The sequence below is a fragment of the Asterias amurensis genome, chromosome 9 (genome assembly GCF_032118995.1).
Source record: "Asterias amurensis chromosome 9, ASM3211899v1".
Classification (NCBI taxonomy): domain Eukaryota; kingdom Metazoa; phylum Echinodermata; class Asteroidea; order Forcipulatida; family Asteriidae; genus Asterias; species Asterias amurensis.
Window position 1 is genome coordinate 1,024,156 of NC_092656.1, and position 22,034 is coordinate 1,046,189.

General features: G+C 38.7%; 2 protein-coding genes across 3 annotated transcripts in view; one reads left to right on the top strand and one right to left on the bottom strand.

Moving 5' to 3' along the window:
• LOC139941429 (uncharacterized) overlaps positions 1-14,437 on the top strand; it is a 33,318-nt gene extending 18,881 nt beyond the window's left edge. Inside the window, exon 3 of the mRNA XM_071937917.1 lies at positions 11,229-14,437. Within this exon, the coding sequence (XP_071794018.1) occupies positions 11,287-12,270 (984 nt within the window). The 5' untranslated portion in view covers positions 11,229-11,286 and the 3' untranslated portion in view covers positions 12,271-14,437. The remainder of the gene's footprint in view (positions 1-11,228) is intronic.
• LOC139941425 (centlein-like) overlaps positions 1-22,034 on the bottom strand; it is an 81,769-nt gene that overhangs the window by 44,681 nt on the left and 15,054 nt on the right. For both annotated transcript variants that reach the window (XM_071937909.1, XM_071937908.1), the window contains exons 25-31: positions 21,160-21,305; positions 20,552-20,683; positions 19,118-19,246; positions 18,090-18,187; positions 17,555-17,663; positions 16,906-17,061; positions 15,775-15,960 (exon numbers count right to left, since the gene is read on the bottom strand). In XM_071937909.1, the coding sequence (XP_071794010.1) occupies positions 15,775-15,960; positions 16,906-17,061; positions 17,555-17,663; positions 18,090-18,187; positions 19,118-19,246; positions 20,552-20,683; positions 21,160-21,305 (956 nt within the window). The remainder of the gene's footprint in view (positions 1-15,774; positions 15,961-16,905; positions 17,062-17,554; positions 17,664-18,089; positions 18,188-19,117; positions 19,247-20,551; positions 20,684-21,159; positions 21,306-22,034) is intronic.

Consider the following 22,034-nt stretch of genomic DNA (forward strand, 5'->3'; position numbering starts at 1 on the left):
ATAGCTACACACAGAGTGGATACACTATTCCCCGTCACTCGGTAGTGGCCAGCACCTTTTCATTCCGGTCTCACATGGGACTAGAAACCATTAGTGAATGTTAGCGGCGTCTCTTGAGTGTATTAGTCACCGAGCACATGTCCGCTTTTCTCTAAGGACCCCCTCCTGCCTTCAATAACAAGTGGTTCTTTTTATTTTTTGCCGTAGCATGGTCAGTTACAATCAAAAGAAGCTGAGTGTTACTCTCCTTTACCCCGCCCCTTTCCTTCAAAAAGATTTCTTAAATTTTAAGTCTGGGACTGGGCCAACCAACCCCTATAATCTGCAAGAAACTGGAGAACGGACTAATGCAATTTAGCACAACTGTTTGAGGCACAGCAAGGGCCTTTTTATGTGGGTGGGTCAGGGCTCAAATTTGGAGGAAACCCACAAGACTTGGTGAAGCTCAGGACCTTTATTGGTCGTAGTCGTCGGGATTTATTTTACAAGAACAGAATCAAAATTAGAGGACACTAGAATCAAAATGAGAACAGCTTTATCATCTAAACTGTCTCATTTGAACAAACATTTCTGTTTCATCTGTAAATAACAGCAGGATTGAAAGATATTTGTGAGACTCAAACTGAACATTTGAACATCATTCTTTTGAGACAAAGATGTTGAATTGATAAAAAGACCAGAGTTTACTGGTCTAACACTGAAATCACTGGCTTTGTGTAGATATTTGTGAGACTCAAACTGAACATTTGAACATCATTCTTTTGAGACAAAGATGTTGAATTGATAAAAAGACCACAGTTTACTGGTCTGACACTGAAATCACTGGCCTTGTGTAAAATTTGAGCCATGAGAAAACTGTTCAAGACCATGATCAAGAATTTGTGTTACCCTTGGAAGTTGTAGATCAAGACCTTATCCCTTGTACATTTATCCCTTGTAGGCCTACATTTGTAGGCCTGTGCATACATGTAGACTAAGAAACATAACTTCCATCAACAATCTCCCCATCCCCGGGGCACCCAAAAAAGAAGTCTGTTTATTCAGCAATAACAACCCTCATCCAAGAGAAAAACCTGCATGTTTTGATAAAACCAGTGGTTTGAGCACACCGGCAATGACCTAATTACACAAACCGGAAGTGAAAGTTCTAGTTTTTATTAAGAGGCACTTGGCAATGTTTTCCTCACAGTGGTATATACTTTAAATTAGGCTGACATTTCGTGACCAATGATATTATTCCAACCAAAAATCAAAAATATCTGTCAAGGTCAACCAAACCTTGAGGACACCGCAGAAAAAAAAACTGTGGTTGAGAGTCGAAAGATACTTCACAATAGGACCAGACCTCTGGAGACTTGCGGTCATGTCCAACGACTTCAGGGAGACTTGTTTGTACCCTTTGTTGGCGGCCCAAGGCTTCAGGGGCGTGCTATTTTGGGTAACTGGTGATGCTTTTCCATTGGGCCAAAGTTGGTTCTGCGGTTAGGCGAGATATTTGAAACTCCACAGGGAGGTTGTAGTGTCAGGTCTAATTAGGATGTTTAGATACAGCAAGGATTGCAGGGATGAGAGTCTTTGCTGTCAAAAAATATCAAGTTATAAACCACAAGGGAAATTGACTGAGTAAATTTTGAATAATTTAGGGCTGAATAAATTGCTCAACCCCAAATTAATAAGGGGACTGCCCACATTAGGGCTAGATGGCTCAGTTGGTAGAGCGCCGGAAAATTATTCCGGAAGCTCAAATCTCACCATTGACAATCACTATTTCTGTGTTCATCATAAAATTTACAAATAAGTCTGACCCCTAGTAACCCCTGGAGTTATAGATTTCAAGACACTAGATAATTGAAGTAGCTGAATGAGTAATATTTCTTTGAATCTAAAGAAAATATTATATACTTCTTTCACAAAGCAGAAACATTAAATTTCAAAAGGGATAATCATGCATACAAAAATAAACCCAAAACATGGTCTTTCATCTTTGAGAGGGCATGGCATTATCATTTTGCAAGATGCACTTCCACCATCGGAAAGTCAGGCAAAGACCAGGGGCAACAGAGGCTATGACCACCATGACCTTTGTGTCAGTTCAGGCCTTAGATGCAGGCTACACCTGTTACACTTAACCAGTTTGCAAATATCAAAGCAATAAATAAGACCACATATCATTGAAAAAGTCATCCTCGTTCCGTCAATGTCATAAAGGACAACCAGGGAGAAGTAATGAGTCCATCTCCATGGTCTGACAATCTCCTTACATCATCTTTAATATATCAGTCACTTCATCATCTTTTTCTTTACTCCTTTTATCATCTTCATCCCCTCTGCTATCTACATGTACAATCTTTCATTGAGCCGTCCAGGTCAAGTACATCTTTAGACAGAACTATTTTCACCTATTGTGAACTTCACTCTACCCTCATCACCTCAGCCTAGATTTGCCTCCACCCTACGATACCGGATGAAACCTTGCCACCAAGGAATCATCCCAAGCAGCGTCTTCAAATTGATATCATGTGTGACATTAATGGTACAGCGGTCATCACAGAAGAGATCTCTCATCAAGAGATGCCTTGAACTTGGCACAGTGCCTTAAAAGTTATGAAATCATTTCCTCAGCTTGTCATCAGAGTGAAAAACCTGTCAACATCATCTTTGTGTCTCTCATCTTCCCTGTGGATGACACGGCGCACACTCCTGCCATGCCATCCATGGAGTCCGAGATCTTGGCCAAGACTGCTGTGCAGTTCGGCACACATGTCGGACCATTTGCTAAACACTCGCTGGCATGTTTCAGCCGTTATCGGTGTCAATCTCTTGTAATCCATGGTCGAGGGCTAAGTGACGTTGGTCAGGGGGTAGCATAACAATAATATAATCCGGAACTCCAGAGGAATTTTAAATTCAGTGCCAGTAGGGGAGGTGGTGAATGTTACAGATTTTAAAAAGTAAGTTCTCATCTCAAGGAATGCCCTTGACAAAAAATAGCAGTGATCGTCATAATATACTAACCATGAGTGGGGATTGGTATCGGATGATGTGTCAGTGATATGATTAAAACATCCTATCATTAAATACCATCTGGTTGAGAAATATGACTAGATTCCCGTAGATTGTAAACATAGACCTCCTGCTCATTCTGAACTGATGCAGGAGGAATAAGATGCTTGAGGAGGTTACTTTCTTGGGGAGGTTACTTTCTTAGCAAGGTAGGAGCTAGTGTATAATTCTGGCATGGTTTTCTGCTTCCAAGTTTACGGCAGCTTGCAAAATGTTACAAGGTGCTACATATATCTATTTATATACCACAAATGGATATCCTTCTTATTTGATTAGTGGAACATGCATCATGTGTCATCTGTTATTTTGCCTTGTATTTACTTGCCAAGTCGCTCCAAAATTTTGAATTGAAGTACAATATGTAAAAACGTGATGCCATTATCGTACACCATAAATAAATCTGACGAATATTTTTCCCCCATGACCTCATCAGCTGGGGGTTTGGATTATAAAACTTCACCCCCAAACAAAAACAAAGCCATAGCGAGAAACAAAATGAAAGACAAGGTTTTCTTGGGCTTGTCATTAACTTGGCCATAAATCAAGAAGACGCAGTGTCATTGGTATTACTCCCCGATGGTAGGAATTCAATCTTCAGGGGTGAGCCATGGAGGGGGATATCTAAGGAACCCCAAGACTTCACAATACACCTTTCTTAAAGTAACAGGTGTGATAAATGCAATTGGCCTTATCCTATGGTTAAGGTTAGAACTCATTGTCATGTCAACACCTTCAGAATCAAAAGATTGTCTCACCTCTGATCTTACATTGTATGCGGAATATTTTCATGATTTGTCCAACAGTGACTCGATATTCACGTCTGTTATTTAAACCCCAAACAAATCTTTTTGAATTTGGAAGAAGACCTTACCTTTAATCAACAAAGTTATGAGGTTTTACCCTGCTCAAGTTTATAACATAAATCTACCAAGCATTTTACAAGACCGTGTAACTACTTTTAGGCCAGCAGGGGACTGCTGCGAGAATCAAGGCTTTCTCTTGTCCTTTGAGGCAAGTGAGTGCCCTGCAAACTCGTTTGCAGTGCACTCAATCACCTTATAACAATAGCACATTTTGTCTCCTCTTTGTGGGCAAATTCGCCTCAAGAAAATCTGAAGGCACAGGGAAACCAATAAATCACTTATAATTAATCACAAGCCTGTCATTTACAAACCATAGCTTTGAGTGTTAGCCAGGCTTTTTCCCTTATGGGGGGTTTCCCCTCCCACATCTACTGGCAAACACTGAAGAGAATTCTTCTTCAGTTCATACAGTGCAATCCAGACTCCTTGGTTTTATTCACTGTTCAATAATAACAACTGTACCCTTTCAAGACACTGTGTCATCGACTGACTGTCTACAGTAAAAGACATGACATTGAACAAATAATATATAAATAAAGACAAACAAAAATAGGGCAGACGACTCTTCATAAACATTATTTAACCCATAAATAATACACCAACTGCCACTAAATGTCTAACTAAAGGCCATATGACAAAGGGTAGTTTATAAACAACTGGTAGAAAACTAAGTTCACTACATGCAGTAACAAGCAGCACAAGGACAACTTTGGCACTTGGTAGAGACAATCATTTAGCTGTAACTCACTAACCAAAGGAAAATGATGAGAAAACTGAATGTGTATAAATGTGACCCACTCTGTGAAAATGAGTCAGAGTTTTTTTGGTTTTTTTTACACTTTTTAAGATTTATATTTGTATGGTAAACCTTTAGAACACTTTTATTTAGGCAATAAAGCTATGAATACAACAATTATTTGTATCCTTTTGCGCGAAATTGAAGTTTAAAACATCACTTTACAAAAAAATAAAATGATATACTGGCTAATTTCAAATGGGAGTAACTCAGCAACGCGATACACCCTGAAGCTTAGACAATACCAAATAACTGCTGATGGTGTGTTCTTTCCAGCCATGCATACAACTCAATTTTTTAAGAGCGGGTCACAAATAGTCTTATTGGAGATTGACTGGAACTGGTTGCCTGTAAAGTTTGCCCCCAACAAAAATTATTAATAAATCAACTGAAAAACTTAAAGGGTTGTAACTACTTAGATTTGGGGAGAGCCAACTTTTGTAACCGTTGATAACTTTGATTAAATTCATAACTAAAAAATAGCCAACCCTAGCAGAGTCTCTTTATGAGAAAGACTCTGGATTAAGTGTTCCTTTGCATTTATACCATTATGTCCTTGTGGTTTCCAACAGCTTACTCTATTCTAAACTTTTAGTTTTCTATAAATGCCCGCATCTTTATCAGATTTGTTTACAGGTTATTTGGAAAACTGGGAACTGGAATGAATACGATGCTGATTACCTTTAAAACACAATGAAAACTACAACTTGATGAATGATGTTCTTTTTTCAGAGGAAAAGGTAGCTAGACATAGCGGCACGTGGAGAGGTCTCTCAGCCAAGGGTAACAAACTGGGTTAATGGCAATTTAACTCGGATATGTGACTGTGAATGTGTTCAAATTGCGACACCGCAAAAAAACAAGTTTGTTGCCAGTTTTAAAGAGGGGGGCTCTAAGTTCAAATTCAGTTTGCAATTTACTCTTTTACAAATAGATCTACCGGTAGTCATTTAATGCTCCAGATTGCACAGAAGGCCTTTTAAAATCGACATAAACACCAAGTAGAAAACATTCTGAGACCTTGTTTCAAGCCTGCCTTGGCCAAACATAACAAATTTGGGTCCAGAATGCTCTACAGTTTGTGAAAAATCCCTGGGGAACCCTAGGAATAGCATTTTACAGCCCCCTCTTTAACACAAATTTTGGGGTGTGCAAGTGTTTATCTGATAATTCTAGCACGTATCATGCAACCGGTGTGCTCAAATTGACGTAAAGTCTTGAATAAAAATTCCTTCCGCTTTTTTGCTGCAAACAGTTCAAATCGTTGTATATATCAAGTTTACCCCAATGGCTTTTCAGCAAACAAGCAGAATATCCGGAGAATTAATCCCAAAAGCCACAATTAAATAACAGAATACTAATTTTTTTAAATTACCCAAGACACTAGTATTTAAGCGGTCTATTTTTACAACGCTGCTGTTTGTTTTTAGCCTTACTGCCCAAACCTTAACCTGTACATTCAGTGAATTCTCAGGCCTTGAATTACATGGAGGTCATGGAGACAATTCCCTATGTTGCCCTAGTTTTGGCCTTGATGCCCCTTTAAAGTTTCCAACACATTTATTTAAGGAACTTCCAATGGGACTGTCCTTTGCCAAATGCAAAATGCTTTGCCGTCTCAAAGATGACATCCCAGCCATGTAATTCTTACATTTGTTGCCAGATTTCAAATTGGTCAACAACAGGATTTTAAAATTAATCCTGTACGAAACAGGCAGCCAAGTAGCATGGAAACAGCGCTAAAAATCATCCAAGGCATCCTATAGTTATCCATATAGGACTCCTATATTAAATGGATCTGTGTGTGGGTATACATTGTACAGGGAAACTTTCAAGACCTATCAGGATGACAGGGAACACTTAATCTGCTGTTTGCTTTGTGTATATTGTGCTCACTGTAGACAGGGCACAGAAACAGCTTTGTGTAACTTTTTAAAATATAATGTACTTTTACAATTTTAGTGATGTGAACTTTTAAGAGTAGTGTTACTTTATTTTCTTTTTTTGAGGTTAAGAAATGTTTATGCGTCAGGTCTTACTGACACTATAAAAGGAAATGATGTTACCAACGGGATAGGATGACTAGGGAACATTTCTAATGTAATTAGGAAAACTAGGTATCAGTGGATATCTAACCTGGGTTAGCCCTACAGTGCAGGGTGTCAATGCCTCCCAAGTATTACCCAATAGTGGCACAACTGGTGTTTCTTTTGGGAGAACTGGGTTACGATCAAACTGGGAGTTTCGTTAAATGTGTGCCACGATGGAATTCCCAGTTATTGGAACCGTTGACCCCTCAAATACATAGGTTGCCCTACGATACTGGTTTAAATGAACTTTATAATCAGTGAGAGCTCAGGTTGAAACTAGATACTACATGTAATAAATAATATTACCCCTTGATTTACAGCCCTGCAAGTACTTAATATTATTATTACATATTTCTGGTAGTGAAGCCTAGGGACCCTAGAACAAGTGACTAATGGTGTGAGACAATGACTTGAACCCGGGTCCACCTAAGTGAAAGGCAAGAAAGAAAGTGTGTTACCTTCAAACAACTTAAAGGAACACGTTGCCTTGGATCGGTCGAGTTGGTCTTTGAAAATCGTTGTGTAACCGTTTGTTGTAAAATTTATATGGTTAGAAAGATATTGTAAAAGTAGAATACAATGATCTACACAAATATGCCTCGAAATTGCATGGTTTTCTTTTTACCCTGTCGACTAACACGGTCGGCCATTTATGGGAGTCAAAATTTTGACTCCCATAAATGGCCGACCATGATAGTTCACGACGTAAAAGGAAAACCGTGCAGTTTCGAGTGATACTTGTGTGGATCATTATATTCTACTTTTAAAACATCTTTCTAACCATATGCATTTCATAACAAACGGTTTCAAACGCTTTTAATAGACCAACTCGTCCGATCCAAGGCAACGTGTTCCTTTAAATATGTAATGCAATCAAAAGGCAGTTTATCAAAGCATTTAATCAAAGTGCTTTATGATAAATAAAATAAAAAAAATTGGGGGACATTGGGATTTAGAAAGTTCCCTGTAAGCAGTGAGAGATGGGGCCTCCCTGCTGGTAGAACAGGAACAACATCACCAGCATTGTTGTAGCTAGACCAGTTTTAGTGCTGGGCAATAAATCAAATTTTGTTGGAAGTCTACCAAGGGCAAGGTTGCTCAAGTGGGGCAAGGTTTCCAAACTGTTTATGTTATGGGGCTATGCAATAAGTAGAATTATCTTTTGACTGTTCTTTCTCTGTGACATTTGATACTCCTTATCATTAGCTGTGTCTCAAATCAATGCAAAGTGGACAATATTTGAAATCTGTGCTGGGCAGCATAATGTATTTTTCTCAGAGTGCTGGGCAAAAATTGTGAGTCCTGGGCAGGCCCGCCCAGCACCGCCCACCGTGGCTACAACACTGATCACCAGGGCACCCTTGATCCACACTCAAATGTGTTCTTGTTTTTGCCACGACCCTCCTCAGGAGGTTAAGCTATGTAAACATCAACTTCTACCCAAGTCTCTCAAACCCATGGTGCACGCATACATGTGCAGCAAAGACTCTGAGATCATCATGTTTACCCAAGCCAGTACCGGATTTAGAAACTCAGAAACTCAAGGTACAATGTTAACGAATCCAAATCGTTGTTTTCACCAATTAGTGCTAATGAACCCAACACATGGACAGTATTAACATTTAGTGCTGTGACTTCTGCGAAGTATTTTGGTCAAACTGTTTTCCCCATTTTAACCCACCGTGTCCCCCCCCCCCCTCTTTCCCCTTAACGAAGAGAACACATGTATGTAAACAGATTTTTAATGAGGTTCTTCCGTTTGCACAATTGTCCTTCGTAGTTAACCCTGCGATTCAACTTACAAAAATACCAACATGAATTCATCATCATCTGATTCTCATAAACTCTGTTTGACCGAATGACTGTTCAATTCTATTTATTATCCATCTTGTGGGTGTGCATGGACACGTATATTGCATAACAAATAATAAATTCAATCATTTTATGTCAAAGTTACAAGGTTCTATAAATCCTTAAAGGATTCTCTTAAGTGTTTGCTCTTCAAGAAGCTGAGAGTATCTTGTAGAGCATCACTGAACCCCCACCATCCCCCCCCCCCCTATAAAAAAAAAAAACTTTCCCCACATGCCTGGAACTTCATCTTTGATAGAGTGAGGCCATATTTATATTGGAGGGGTTTAACAAGGCCAACATTTGTGGGGAAAGAGTTCATGGCTCCCATGTATTTTCAGTCCTATCCAGAATACAGTATGTTACTTGAACAGTTACAAAAGTCATGAAAACTGGTAGGATTTTGTCACAGTTTGTCCTTAGACCATTTGAAAATAGTAGGTTGCCAAATTGTGTTGCCCTAGACTGCATGAAATTCGTCAAGGCACTCCCTTATGAACAGTTCAGGACTGCTGCACATTGTGTTTGACTACCTTTTTCTAGCTTGTAAAAGTTTTCTGTTCTTAAAAACAATGGACACTAATGGTAATTGTCAATACAATACAATACAATACAATACAATAATCTGTATTAGTCCTCACAGCTGGTGTATCTCAACATATGCATAAAATAACAAACCTGTGAAAATTTGAGCTCAATCGGTCGTCGAAGTTGCGAGATAAGAACGAAAGAAAAAAACACCCTTGTCACACTAAGTTGTGTGCTTTCTGATGCTTGATTTCGACACCTCAAATTCTAAACTTGAGGTCCCTCAAATTCTAAACTTGAGGTCTCAAAATCAAGTTCGTGGAAAATTACTTCTTTCTCGAAAACTACGTCACTTCAGAGGGAGCTGTTTCTCAGAATGTTTTATACTATCAACCTCTCCTTATTACTGGTAATCAAGAAAAGTTTTATGATGATAATTATTTTGAGTAACTACCAATAGTGTCCACTGCCTTTAAGTGGGATGGAATTATATAAATACCAAAGAGTACCCATTTGGATGATAGGCGGTAACAAGAACCACACTCCTCTTAACATCTTGAGTATTGGATTGAAACTCTCTTTTCCCAAAGCGATGGTGTTAAACACACCCCTTTAATCGCAGGTCCTATCTTGCTGAGTGCTAACCGCAACTTTTATTGATGCTGTAACTGTTGCATGATTGAATTAATGTTCGAACCTGATCTACTTCCCTTGGTACGCCCCGCAGTTCAAGTCACGGTACTTCAGTAACTTCTGCAAAGCTTCACTGCAGACCTTACTGTTTGATGATGAATCAATTTATCAAAGTTTTATCTTAAGTTTTTGATATTTATGGAAGTAAATAACGTACCAGTTTAAAGCCATTGGACACTTTCAGTAAACAGTATTGTCCAAAGGCCCACACTTTGTGTATCACATCTAAATACATATATATAAAATAACAAACCTGTGAAAATTTAGGCTCAATCGGTCATCGGAGTCGGAGAAAATAACGGGAAAACCCACCCTTGTTTCTGCACGCTTCGCCGTGTCATGACATGTGTTTAAAACAAATCCGTAATTCTCGATATCGAGAATTGGTATTGTTTTAATGTTTTCTCAAAAAGTAAAGCATTTCATGGAATAATATTTCAAGAGAAGTCTTTCACCATTACCTTCTGTAAACCCTGTAAGCTATTTGTAAATCTGTGAACTTTTAATTTTTGTTCTGTTCCGAAAGTGTCCAATGTATTTAAGGTGGGGAGAGGTCACCCTAAAGTTCTGGGGGGTTTTCGCAATGAGGGCTTAGATATATTCCTACAAGTGCTGTATTTTATCTTGACTCAAAGACAGAAGAACGACAGTAGCAGGAGTTTCTAAAACAATTCAAAATGCTGTACCTTATATTGACTCAAACAAAGTACACAAACCTGTAGAATTTACGATAGTAACAAAGCCATCATACTTTATGGTAAAGACTGCTGGATAGTCCATCACAGAGAGAGATAGAATGAAAATGAATGAATCTAGGGTTATATTTATTACATTGTCCATGACTCCTGTGACACGATAACATAAAGATCATGATCATGGGTCAGGCATTAATCTATCTACGTGCAGCCAGGTGGGGTGCCAACAGCTTTCCAACATTGTACCTGGCAAGTTGACATTACAGTGATGTCTTACAGTTTGATCTCACACACAGATGGGATCAACTGCTGCATCTTTGGCTACATGTGCCTCTTTAGTTTAAAGGAATGACGCAACACTGGTCTTCGAATGACTTTACTGCTTTTCCCTAATCAATTTTGTTTGATGACAAATTTGTGTAATACATCTAACAGAATATCTGCTTGGATCTACGTTAGACAACAAAGAGACACACTTTAGTACAGCAGGGACAAGTAAGAGACCTGCGCATACGTATACCACAGAAGTGCACCATGTCAGCTACAGATTTTCAGCCTCCCTTTTCAAAGAGATCTGCCACGAACAAGGTAACTAAAAAGAATTCTCTTCTAGACTTTGACACCTTGTTTTCTTCTTTTGTTTACACAGCGTTTCCAGTTAATTCCTGCTGCATCCTACAGAGACATTTGCCTCAGACAGACGAACAATGGATAGTAATAACAATAACATCTTCATCATTTCAATGCTGTTGCTCTTACTCCTGACTGGGCGACCCAAGGAAACAGAATCTGCATCCAGGGAACATAACTCATCTGACATCTGCTGCCCTGGGGATGAAGGCATCGCTGGGGTTGATGGTTACCCTGGGTATCCGGGCCGAACCGGGATGCCAGGGAGACAAGGGTTAAGAGGAGAGACTACTGATGGAGCAAGGGGGAGGAAGGGAGAGCAAGGGCCAGCTGGTGATAAGGGAGTTCCTGGTCAGATTGGGAGGCCGGGTCGTCCTGGGGTGCAAGGACCGATCGGACCGATGGGGCGGCGAGGACCCCGTGGAGACCCAGGAAGTAAAGGAGACAAGGGTATCAAGGGAGATGTGGGTGACATCGGTGAAATTGGGACAAAAGGTCTCCAAGGACCCAAAGGGATTTTGGGGTATCAGGGATGGAAGGGTGCGAACGGGACGAGGCGTAAGGGTAAAAAAGGTCTGAAAGGAGAGAGGGGGGAGCAAGGCCTTATTGGGCCACGAGGGGTAGAGGGACCCCCAGGCTTAGGCCCCCGAGGAGAAACCGGTGATCAGGGTCACAAAGGGATCGTAGGAAACCCAGGCACACCCGGTCCTGGGCTACCCAAATCAGAGTTCATGATACGGAATATTGTCTCCCACAGTGCGGGGACATTCCGTATTGATTCTGAAGTTGTGACAAACATTGGCGGGTATTTTAACAGGGCAGGTAAAAAATTCACAATCGGGGTTTCGGGGACATACGTAATGCAGGTAACCACTGATTACATTGGTGGACGTTTTCAGTTAATGCATGATGACTATCCTCTTATGACAGGGTCAGGGTTTGTAATGGCAATTAAAGATTTGAAGGTCGGAGATCAGGTGTGGTTACGAATCGAGATCTCAAAGGTGTATTTTGAGAACAAGGACTTTTGGTTCTCAGGGTATATGCTGTATAATCTTTAGCTTATAAAAATAGAAAGAGAAAGAGGACTGCCGTCATTCATGATCATAACTTGCCTGTGGTTGCACATAGACTTATGAATGCTAACCCAGCTACTGCAGGGCCCAATTTAATAAAGCTTTAAAGCAGAAAATACTGCTTGATATTATTTCTTTGCGAAAATTTAGTGGGGTACTAGTCACAACCATGTAAACTTATAGTATTTTGGCTGGTTACCTGTTTCTGTTAAGTAAAACTTTTCTGTGCTTAGCAAGTTTTTGTGCTAAAGGGCTTTATGACATTGGCCACAGGTACACCCTGTCACATCATTATATAATGACATGTGACGGCCGGGACAGGCGCTTGCAAGTTGTAGTAAACTGGGTTAGCGTTTATATTTCCATGTACAGCCGAAGGGCTTCAATGATCATGATGGCAGTCCACCTTTGAATAAAAACGTGTACAAAGTGCTTTTAAGATTCATTTGTATTGCTTTTAACATTGGAGCCTTAGCAAGGGACAGACTATTATTACGAAATAAAATCATTACTTTCTCAAAAAAAAAAAGTCTTTAGTTTTGGCTATAAATTAGAAAGTTTTTATGTATAAAATTTGGTGATTAAACACAATAATATTGATATTTGCTTTTTTGATAATTTTCACCAAGATGCAAATATTTAAAGCAGGTAACAGTGGGCACAAACCACATCTCTAGCCAGATTGATGGCAGTATCTTAACAGACATAACAAAAATTAATAAAGTAGTGCAGGCGAACTTTGAAGATTCAAATTATTTTGACATGCTTTTACTGATTTGACTTTATTTTAAAGGATATTTATTTACTGCCATTACAGTCTTAATAAGGCAATATGCTTTTGACTAAAAATTACACCCAAAACATGTTCAGAGTCATTACCAAAGTATGGCCCTACCTTCAGTACCAAAGGGACGTGGGATATCATGTATTTAATCTTGAAAAAGATGAAATCATCATACTTTTCCAGCCACAATTTGACTGACAAGGGCTAAAACTTTGTACAAAAGATGACTGTAAATAAATATTGTATAAAAGAACTAAATATATAAATTATGTGCCTATGTTTACCATAAATGTTCCCCATCTCGGCTCAATTTTAGAGAGCTGCTTTTAAATGTTTGTATGAGATATGGCCCAACTCAACTTAAGGTTAGGGCTACACTTAACTTATTTGGGATATGGTCCCAATTAACAGGGTAAGCTTACATCAGGGACCAGTGTCATCTACTTCTGGGGCTAAAACAGGGTTACCCCATACCAGTCTGTAAGAATATAGGCATGGGTTAGCAGAAAATAATTATTTTAATAATTTAAATGAATACTAATAATAATAAGACTTGTAATGCGCATACCCACCCTGCTGAGTGTTCAAGGTGGCAGTAAAATTGCTTAAACCTTTTCTGCTTACCACAAATATAGATTGTACATGTGACACGTGGTATTTTGGCTGGAAACTTTGTTCTGGTAGGCATAATTTTGTTGTGCTTAGCTACATGTACTTTGTTTGGTTTAAACAGCTGTGTGATATTGGGGCATGGTTCTACAGTGTTTGATGTTCATATTGTATTTTAAGTAACTTGAGTATTATAGTAATAACAATTTTAAACTGGGATTGAGTATATAATATGCTTTTAAAAAATTAATAATTATATAAAATTGTAAATTATTGGCTGGAATAGTTTGTATGTAAAAGGAAAGCACACAAGTACATGTATTCTTCTATTAACAAAGTCAATAAATTTGGTGTTGAATAAAGACAAATTAAGTAACCATAGCAATATTTGAACATTCAACCTCTGGACCACATGCCAGTGCTCTACCAACTATGCTTTCCAGCCCTAATGTTACGGGTCTTCCTATTTTGTTCGGAGCTATTCAGAAGCCATACAACCCGTAACTGCTGTACAGCCAAGGATCACACCCAAGTTAATGATACAACCAGAGAGGTCAGAGCCAGGGGAACTGAAGTAAACAAACTCTACTTTTAGACACAAAACGCACCAGCCACCATTATGTATAGTTTTTTAGAAGCCTTAGATTAAAGAAGTGTACATTCTGTTTTATAGTAAACAGTAAATATTCAATGAATACTAACAGCTATGTAAATAGACGTGATGAATTTTCTAATCAACACTATATACCTCTGTGAAATAACAAATTAAATCATTGATCAATCTTGTGTCTTTTGCTACTGTTGATTAGACTCAAATTGATCTCAATTAAAAGGGTTGAGGTTTATTGACATGACAAAAAACCAAAGTCCGAACCCAGAATTTAAAGAAGTTTAGTTGAAACGATGACGATGACATTTAAAAATTTTGGTAGCCCCTGGAGTTAAAGTATCCAACAAGCTTTTGAGAACAGTATCCTCGGAAGTAGATCAAAGATATTAATTTCCAGTATCTAAAGTTATTTTGTCACCAGGCTGCAAAAAACAAGTCTGAATTCATATAAATATTTGAAATTTCTCCTCCTGTGATTAATGTGGGTGGAGTGTATAGTGGGTGTTGGAATCATGCTGTTGCTGCTTTTATTGGTTGTTTATTTAACATTGGACAGATGTCTTTGGGGAAAGAACAACATTCTCATCTACGGAAGAATTTGAGGCTTTGTCCAATTGAGGAACGGTTTCGGTTTTGGTGTTTTGTGTTTTTTCTAAAATTAGGTTCTGCTCTTGTACACAAATTGTTTCCAGCCCAGAAAACAGTTACAAGCCGAAAGCCCCGAGCCCCAGCTGTGTTCCTTGCTAAAGTCAAATTTCAGTTGTCCCAGAAGAAAATTGAGAACTTTATAATAACAATAACAAGTTTTTATAAATCGAATTTGACAAGATGTCACTATGCGCTGAACAAACAACAACATCAAAAACAAACAAGCTATTTATACATCCGAAGAACTCCAACCTAGAAGTAACAACTCAGATGAACACAGGCAATCGTGCTTTAAGTAAACATCCCCGTCAATCATAACCTAACTGAAATTCCAGAGGATTTTCAATAAAAGAAGAACAAAATCTCTATAGATCATAAACTTTATCTTCTAAATCCATAAGCATCACGCATAAGCAATCAATCACTTCGATCCATGGCTTCAACTCCAGCAAATAAAAAGTACTACCGTATCTTCCGTGTACTCGGTACTTTAGTATTCCCTTCCCTACATCCGGTGCTGGGCCAAATTTTACAAAGATGTTTTACAGGACAAGTTTGCTCAACAAAGACATGACAGACAAATCTTGCTTTGTAGAGATGGTTCACCAGCCAAAACAATTTTTGACTGATGACTGGTACCCTGCAAGTGTAGATTCTTTGCTAACATGAGAATTATGCCAATTCAGTCTGATACGTTTTCTTTTACCCTTTTTTTTTGAGTGGAAGTAGGTAAATCTAGTAGCCTCAGGGCACTTCGCTGCAAGCTGCTTGCGGCCAGTAGGTCTCTAAAGGTTTAAACCTCCATTTTCATCTGAACTCAAGTAACACAATGACTTACCTTGATGAATCCCTGCAGCTCAGCTCCGTGCGTCTGAGCTCGTTTAAGTTTCTCATGAGCTGCACCCAGAGCCACCTCAGTCTGATGGGCTAATTTCTTCATCTGCTGCCCGGCCGTTATCTCCAACTCTGTTGAGATCGTTTCTGCCTCCGTTAGATTGACGTTTGCCTCTTGAAGTAACTTCCCCTGTAAGATTGATTACGTCAAATGTCATTCGAATATTTTATTAATCCAGACTTCCAGTGAGCAAACGCTTTTTACTCCATATCGGCCTGACCTGGCCCCAATTCCATAAAGCCTTGTGAGCACAAAAACCTTACTAAGCATAGAATAGTATTGCTTAGCAGAAACAGGTCACCAGCCAACATTTCATTAAGTTTGCCTTGGTCTTGCTGGTGCCCCACTCAATATTTGCTTAGCAAAGCATTTTTGTCAGCAATATTTTCTGATAAACAGGTTCATGAAATTGTTCCTGGTCACAGTACATAAACACTGTTCCTGCCTAAACCCAGTCTAAAACAAATGTAGCACATAATGTAATGGAATATATGAAGCAATTTGTCAAAATGTGTAGATTCAAACAAGAGAGTCTTTAAAAGACCCTCGAAAGTCGGAACAGAGTCATATAGCACTCATTGCTGCATTAAATTGATTCATTGCTGCATTACATTGACTTATAATTATCTAGACCTGTTGGTTCACAGACTCTGTGCATCGCTGGAAATACAAAGTACAGGTTGGGACATACGGACTATTAATTCTCCCTTGGTGACTGCTTTACTTCTTTTGCAAAAATTTGACAGATATTTTACAAAAATCTTAAATATCTCAAAAACTCAGCTTATCCATGTTTAAGAATCCACCTCTTCTGTCTGCACTCTCATTAAGAACAAAGAATACCCTTGTTCTCTCTGCTTAGTCCAACACCATCTACCGGTTCTAAACCTCTCACCTCTTCTGTCTGCACTCTCATTAAGAACAAAGAATACCCTTGTTCTCTCTGCTTAGTCCAACACCATCTACCGGTTCTAAACCTCTCACCTCTTCTGTCTGCACTCTCATTAAGAACAAAGAATACCTTGTTCTCTCTGCTTAGTCCAACACCATCTACCGGTTCTAAACCTCTCCTACCTTTCTGTCTAGTTCCATCTTGACCTTCATATAGAGTTGTTCATATTGTCGCTTCTCTTTTGTGACCGTAGACAGTTGTTTCCTAATTGAATCCACCTCAGTCCTCTTCTTATCATTTGTTTCCGTCAAGTTTAAAATCTTCTCTTCAAGGAGCTCCTACAAAGGCCATCAGTGAGGAGGAATTAATAAGATGGAGAGTCAAACTTTAATTACTGCTTTGGGGTGTGTACGGGGGGGGGGGGGGGGGGGGGGGGGGGGGGGGGGGGGGGGGCGAGTGGAGGCAAAATATTTTCGTAATGATTTATTGCATTTATGAATAAACATCTACATAGTTCCTTTTAAATCTCAACTCCAAACACATTTGTTGTCCCTATCCAGTAATAAACCAAAAGAGAACTGACTGAGTAAATTTTGTTTAACATTTCACTGGAATACTGTAAATTTGCCTGTATTTAGGTGGATGTTTTATTTGAGTGCGTATATTTCAGTCTTTTTAATATGTGTGACGTTGTCGATAAAGTATTGTTTTTAACTAAGTGAATGTTTATTCTTATGTGCCATTGAAAACTAAATTTCTGTATTTTTATGATACGGACAATCGATTCTCAACTCTTAACTCTTAAATTAATTACCATTAGATTGGCCTTACCGTAGCTCGTGTTGCCAACCGGTTGTCAGTGTCCACAGCTCTGGCTTTAAGTCTTAGATCCTCAATTAATGATCTCTTCTGGTTGATATCCCGATCCTGACGACTCACTCTATCAACATCAACAAAAATATCCCGTTTGTTTGATATTGATATTTTTTATTATTTTATTTTTGTGTTTTACGGAATTAGATTTTATTTATTTATTTTCAGGTTTGTGGGTTGTTTTTAATTTTATTTGATTGCAGCATTACATACCCATGACCCCAAAGTATGGACTTTTGAGCCCTAGAGATCTTAATTGTTCGACCCCCTTTTCACTGACATTAAAGAAGGGTTCTGTCTGCCTACATTATGAGATGTCAACTTGTGTATAAGATATGGTGCATGTGTCGCCCAAAAATACAAAATACAAAGTAAAACATAAGAAACCGACTTCCCAAATTGAACAACCATGGTTGATTGTTCTGATGTCAGATGAATAGGGGCACTACAAAGCCCTCATAGGTAAAAGCATCAATGAATATTAAAAACTCACTTTTCTTGCAGCGATTTGATTGTATCGTCTCTGGATTCCACATCATTTTTCAAGTATTTGATGACGGTACCTTGCTTTGCAATCTCCCCAGATTGAGCCTACAGAAGAAAAATGCAAATAACTATGCTGTATTGTCCAGTTATTTTCCCTAAGGATAGCTTAATCATGGCATTAGTGCAAACAGGCCACAATTTCACAAGCTGTTTTATGGCAGGCAAATTGTTATGGTTACTTTAGCGAGAAACATGCGTAAGGAAAAGTGTATTTAAATGAAGAGAAGATTTGACAGGACACTTGACCACTCAAACAAAACACTCCATAAATGATACTTTTCTACCGGGTTTAAGAAAAACTTTTTGGGGTATTCAACCTACATGTATAATGGAATAATTTTTTCTTGAGAAAGTGTACATGCTCTAATTTTCAACTGATAAAATAAATAATAAACCAGTATCTTTAATATTTTTTGTCTTTACCCATACACCAATGTGTGATTAGCACTGTATACTCAATACTTTCCTGAGTTCTGGAAAAAGATCCACAGGCAAATCACCTGGGTGGGATTCAAACCCACGACCTTTACATTGTTAGAGCATGTCTTACCTCTAGACCACCAAGCTAGCTCGGTGGCCAGAGGCAGTTTCAACCCTATGTGTTGACAGCAGGTACCGCAACAATTTAATAGATGTTATTTTTGCATCTTGAAGTATCCCACAGATGGATGAAATCATAATTGAGCAATAATTTGAAGAAGTTTGCTATTATTTTTATCGTTCAGTTTGTAAAAAAAAAAGTTCCAATTGTGTCAGTTTACAAAAGTGACTTTCTTGGAAACTTGAATACCCGTTTTGTATACTTTGTACTGATGAAACTTTATCAGTATGTTTTGTATATTTTGTACTGATGCAAGTGGAGTTAATTCTGGCTCATGTATATGTTAACAAACAACAGATGTTCACCAAATCTTTGCCTCCACTCATTATTTCTCCTGACTATCATATTTTATCCAGATGTCATGATTATCGTACCTTCAGCCTGCTGTCCGTCTGTTTCCGTTCTGATTCAGACTGCTTCTTCGAATCCAACTCACCGTCTGTTAACTGCTTCTCAAATACTGCCCTCTGTTGGTTACTCTGCTCCAGTTCCACTGACAGCCTCTGCCAATAGGGTTGGAATGAGTTGTATACAAATGTATCATCGACAGCTCCGTACATTATTATATAATACAGAGGTGAGACTTAAGGAGTATGAAAAACACTTGGAAACAGGAGAGCGGTTTCCCTCTTGGTGTTGAAATGATGCCCATTCAGTTTACATGATATCAAGTAACAAACCACATTGGAAACTGATCAGGAAAATTATGAAATAATTTTAGAGTGAAGACTTGAACCTGCGACGTCCAGATTAATTTGACTGTGATCCCTGGCTGCAAAGCAGGTTGTATTGCTTCTAACTGACACCCCAACAAAGATACTGACAATAAAGAGAGACCGCAAACATTGGGGCTAGATAGCTCAGTTGGTAGAGCGCAGGCACATTAATCCAGAGCTACCACGGTAAGTTCAAGTCCCACTCTAGTAAATATTTACTCAACATGAGCATAGCAAGATTCTGCCCATTTCAAACTATAATTTTGATTCAAAAATGCAGATCTGTAGCAATGAAAACAATGAACCTGTCCAATTATAATGTTACTGATATCTCATCGTTCAAAGTTTTTACGACATTTTCAGAATCTACCACCAATTCATTTAACCCCAAAAACAGTAGACACTGTTAATTAGCACGGAAGTAAAACATGCATCAATCTCTATTAGTAGGATCCGTAAACTTTAAACAGGATATGGCCTTTTATTGATAGAGGGTGTGAATTAGACAATCAGGTAGCGGGATGATGGGGGGGGGGGGGTTCATAATCATTAATAATCAAGGCTAGGGGGTAAGGGGGTTCCTAGATCCCAAGGGAGTCTAGGATGTTTCCATGTTTGAAAGGTCAAGGATTTCAAATCTGGGTAGTCAAGAATGACATTACACTATTTGCTTTTACTCCTACACCGATGTAAGATTACACTGTACTCAGTGCTTTCCCAAAGTTCTGTGAACAACCCCACAGGCATTATTACTCGGGTGGGATTCAAACCTCTTTGCTACTCCTTGGACTGAAACCCTCTTCATAGTCCATAAGGATGTAGGCTTTGGTATCATCCACTAGGAGCCACCTACTCCTGAGGCTGAAACAGGGTTACCCCCTTCACAGCCAATAAAGATGTAGGCTTGGGTATCATCCACTAGGAACCTGGCTGGTAGAGCAGGATTCAATACCTTCCCACCTTATTATGAAGCAATTATGGTAAAGTGCCTTACTCAAAGGCACAAGTGTCATGACGGGGATTAGAACCCGCACTCTGCTGCTGACAACACCAGAGCTTGGGTTTAGTGAAATAGACCAGTCAGCCACCTACCTGTATTGTCTGTTTTGAAATCTTAAGGCGTTGATTTGCGAGATTAAGATCAGATTGAAGCTGCTCAGTAACTTCACTTTGCTCTGTCACCGTCCTCTGTAACGATGACTTTGTTTCTTTCAAAAGAGACACCTGGGGGAGAAGGTATAACAATAGTTAGCAACTGAGTGCAGTTGGAAAGATTACAATTTTTTAAGAATTTAATTAATTTCAATATCAAGAAACTGAAATTATATTTAATACATTTTTTAAGATAAAAATGAATTGCTTTAATTTTCATGTAACATTAATGCGATAAGGTATATGAATAATAATATAAACTAGTATTTATACAGCGCCTTTCCCAGGTTGGAAAGGCTGGTAAATGTGATGATGTTATCCCAAACACTTCTTCAACAGTGCTATTTTCCATCTACAGAGAAAAGTTCACTTCTATTAAGAGGCCTTAACTGTTTTGAGAGGAGTTTGGGTATTATTTCAAGAGAATTTTGAGTCATTATCTTCATCAATAGTGAGAGTGCCTGTTGCTGTTGGTGTTAAAAGTGTTCACATTTTTTGTTTCATTTTTTTCAAAATTTGCTTTGACTTAAAATTTGAAAATAACTGACCTGTTTCTGAAGGGAGATAACTCTTTGTTTGAGACTCGTCAGGGATGGACCATTTGTGCCTGAGGAGTTTGATCTTCTGTTACTATACAGAGCTGACTTGGGCTGAAATGCAAGAGGAGACGTCCCAACATCCCTATAGTCCGTATCTGGAAACAAAGATGCAGGAAATCTCTCATTAAAATTAAGATCCTTATTTGTTGATAACAACTTATCAATTTGTATGTCTAATATATTTCTGTCAAGATAATCACTGCTATAACAACTGACATGGTATACAAAACGTCAAAATATATTTAGCCTTCGAGAAAGACTCTGCTAGGGTCGAAACGTCAGGCCATTAACAATTTTTTGCATTTATACCATCGGTCCATTTGGTTGGTAAGTTATTTGCAACAGGTAAAATCTCTTTCTTAAAATATATGTATGATACGTAAAAGTGAAAAAATGTTGTGTTCTTTAACTTTTGAATTAAGGGTTGAGTTTATTCCAAAACGGTTGTCATGGGTGATTTTGTGTGTATGTGACCCCCATGCAACTATTAAACATAGACTAACAATGTTTATTCAAAAGAGGGCGCTATCACATTTGCCACATGAGGGGACCCAAACTCTGGAATAAACTTCAGAATCACATCAGGGACTAAACATTCTTCAACACATTTCAGACACTTCTGAAAGCCCACTTGTTTCAGGAGGTCTACCATCAATGACTTATTTGTTTATTCTTTGCCTCAGCGCCTTTGAGCAAACCTTTGATTTAGGCGATTTAAAAATTATATATAATTGGGAGACTTTTTACAGCAGACATAACAGTCTTTTTTTGTGGCTCCGAGCCTGCCAATCAATGCTCGGTGATGCGTGCATGCATAGGCCTGA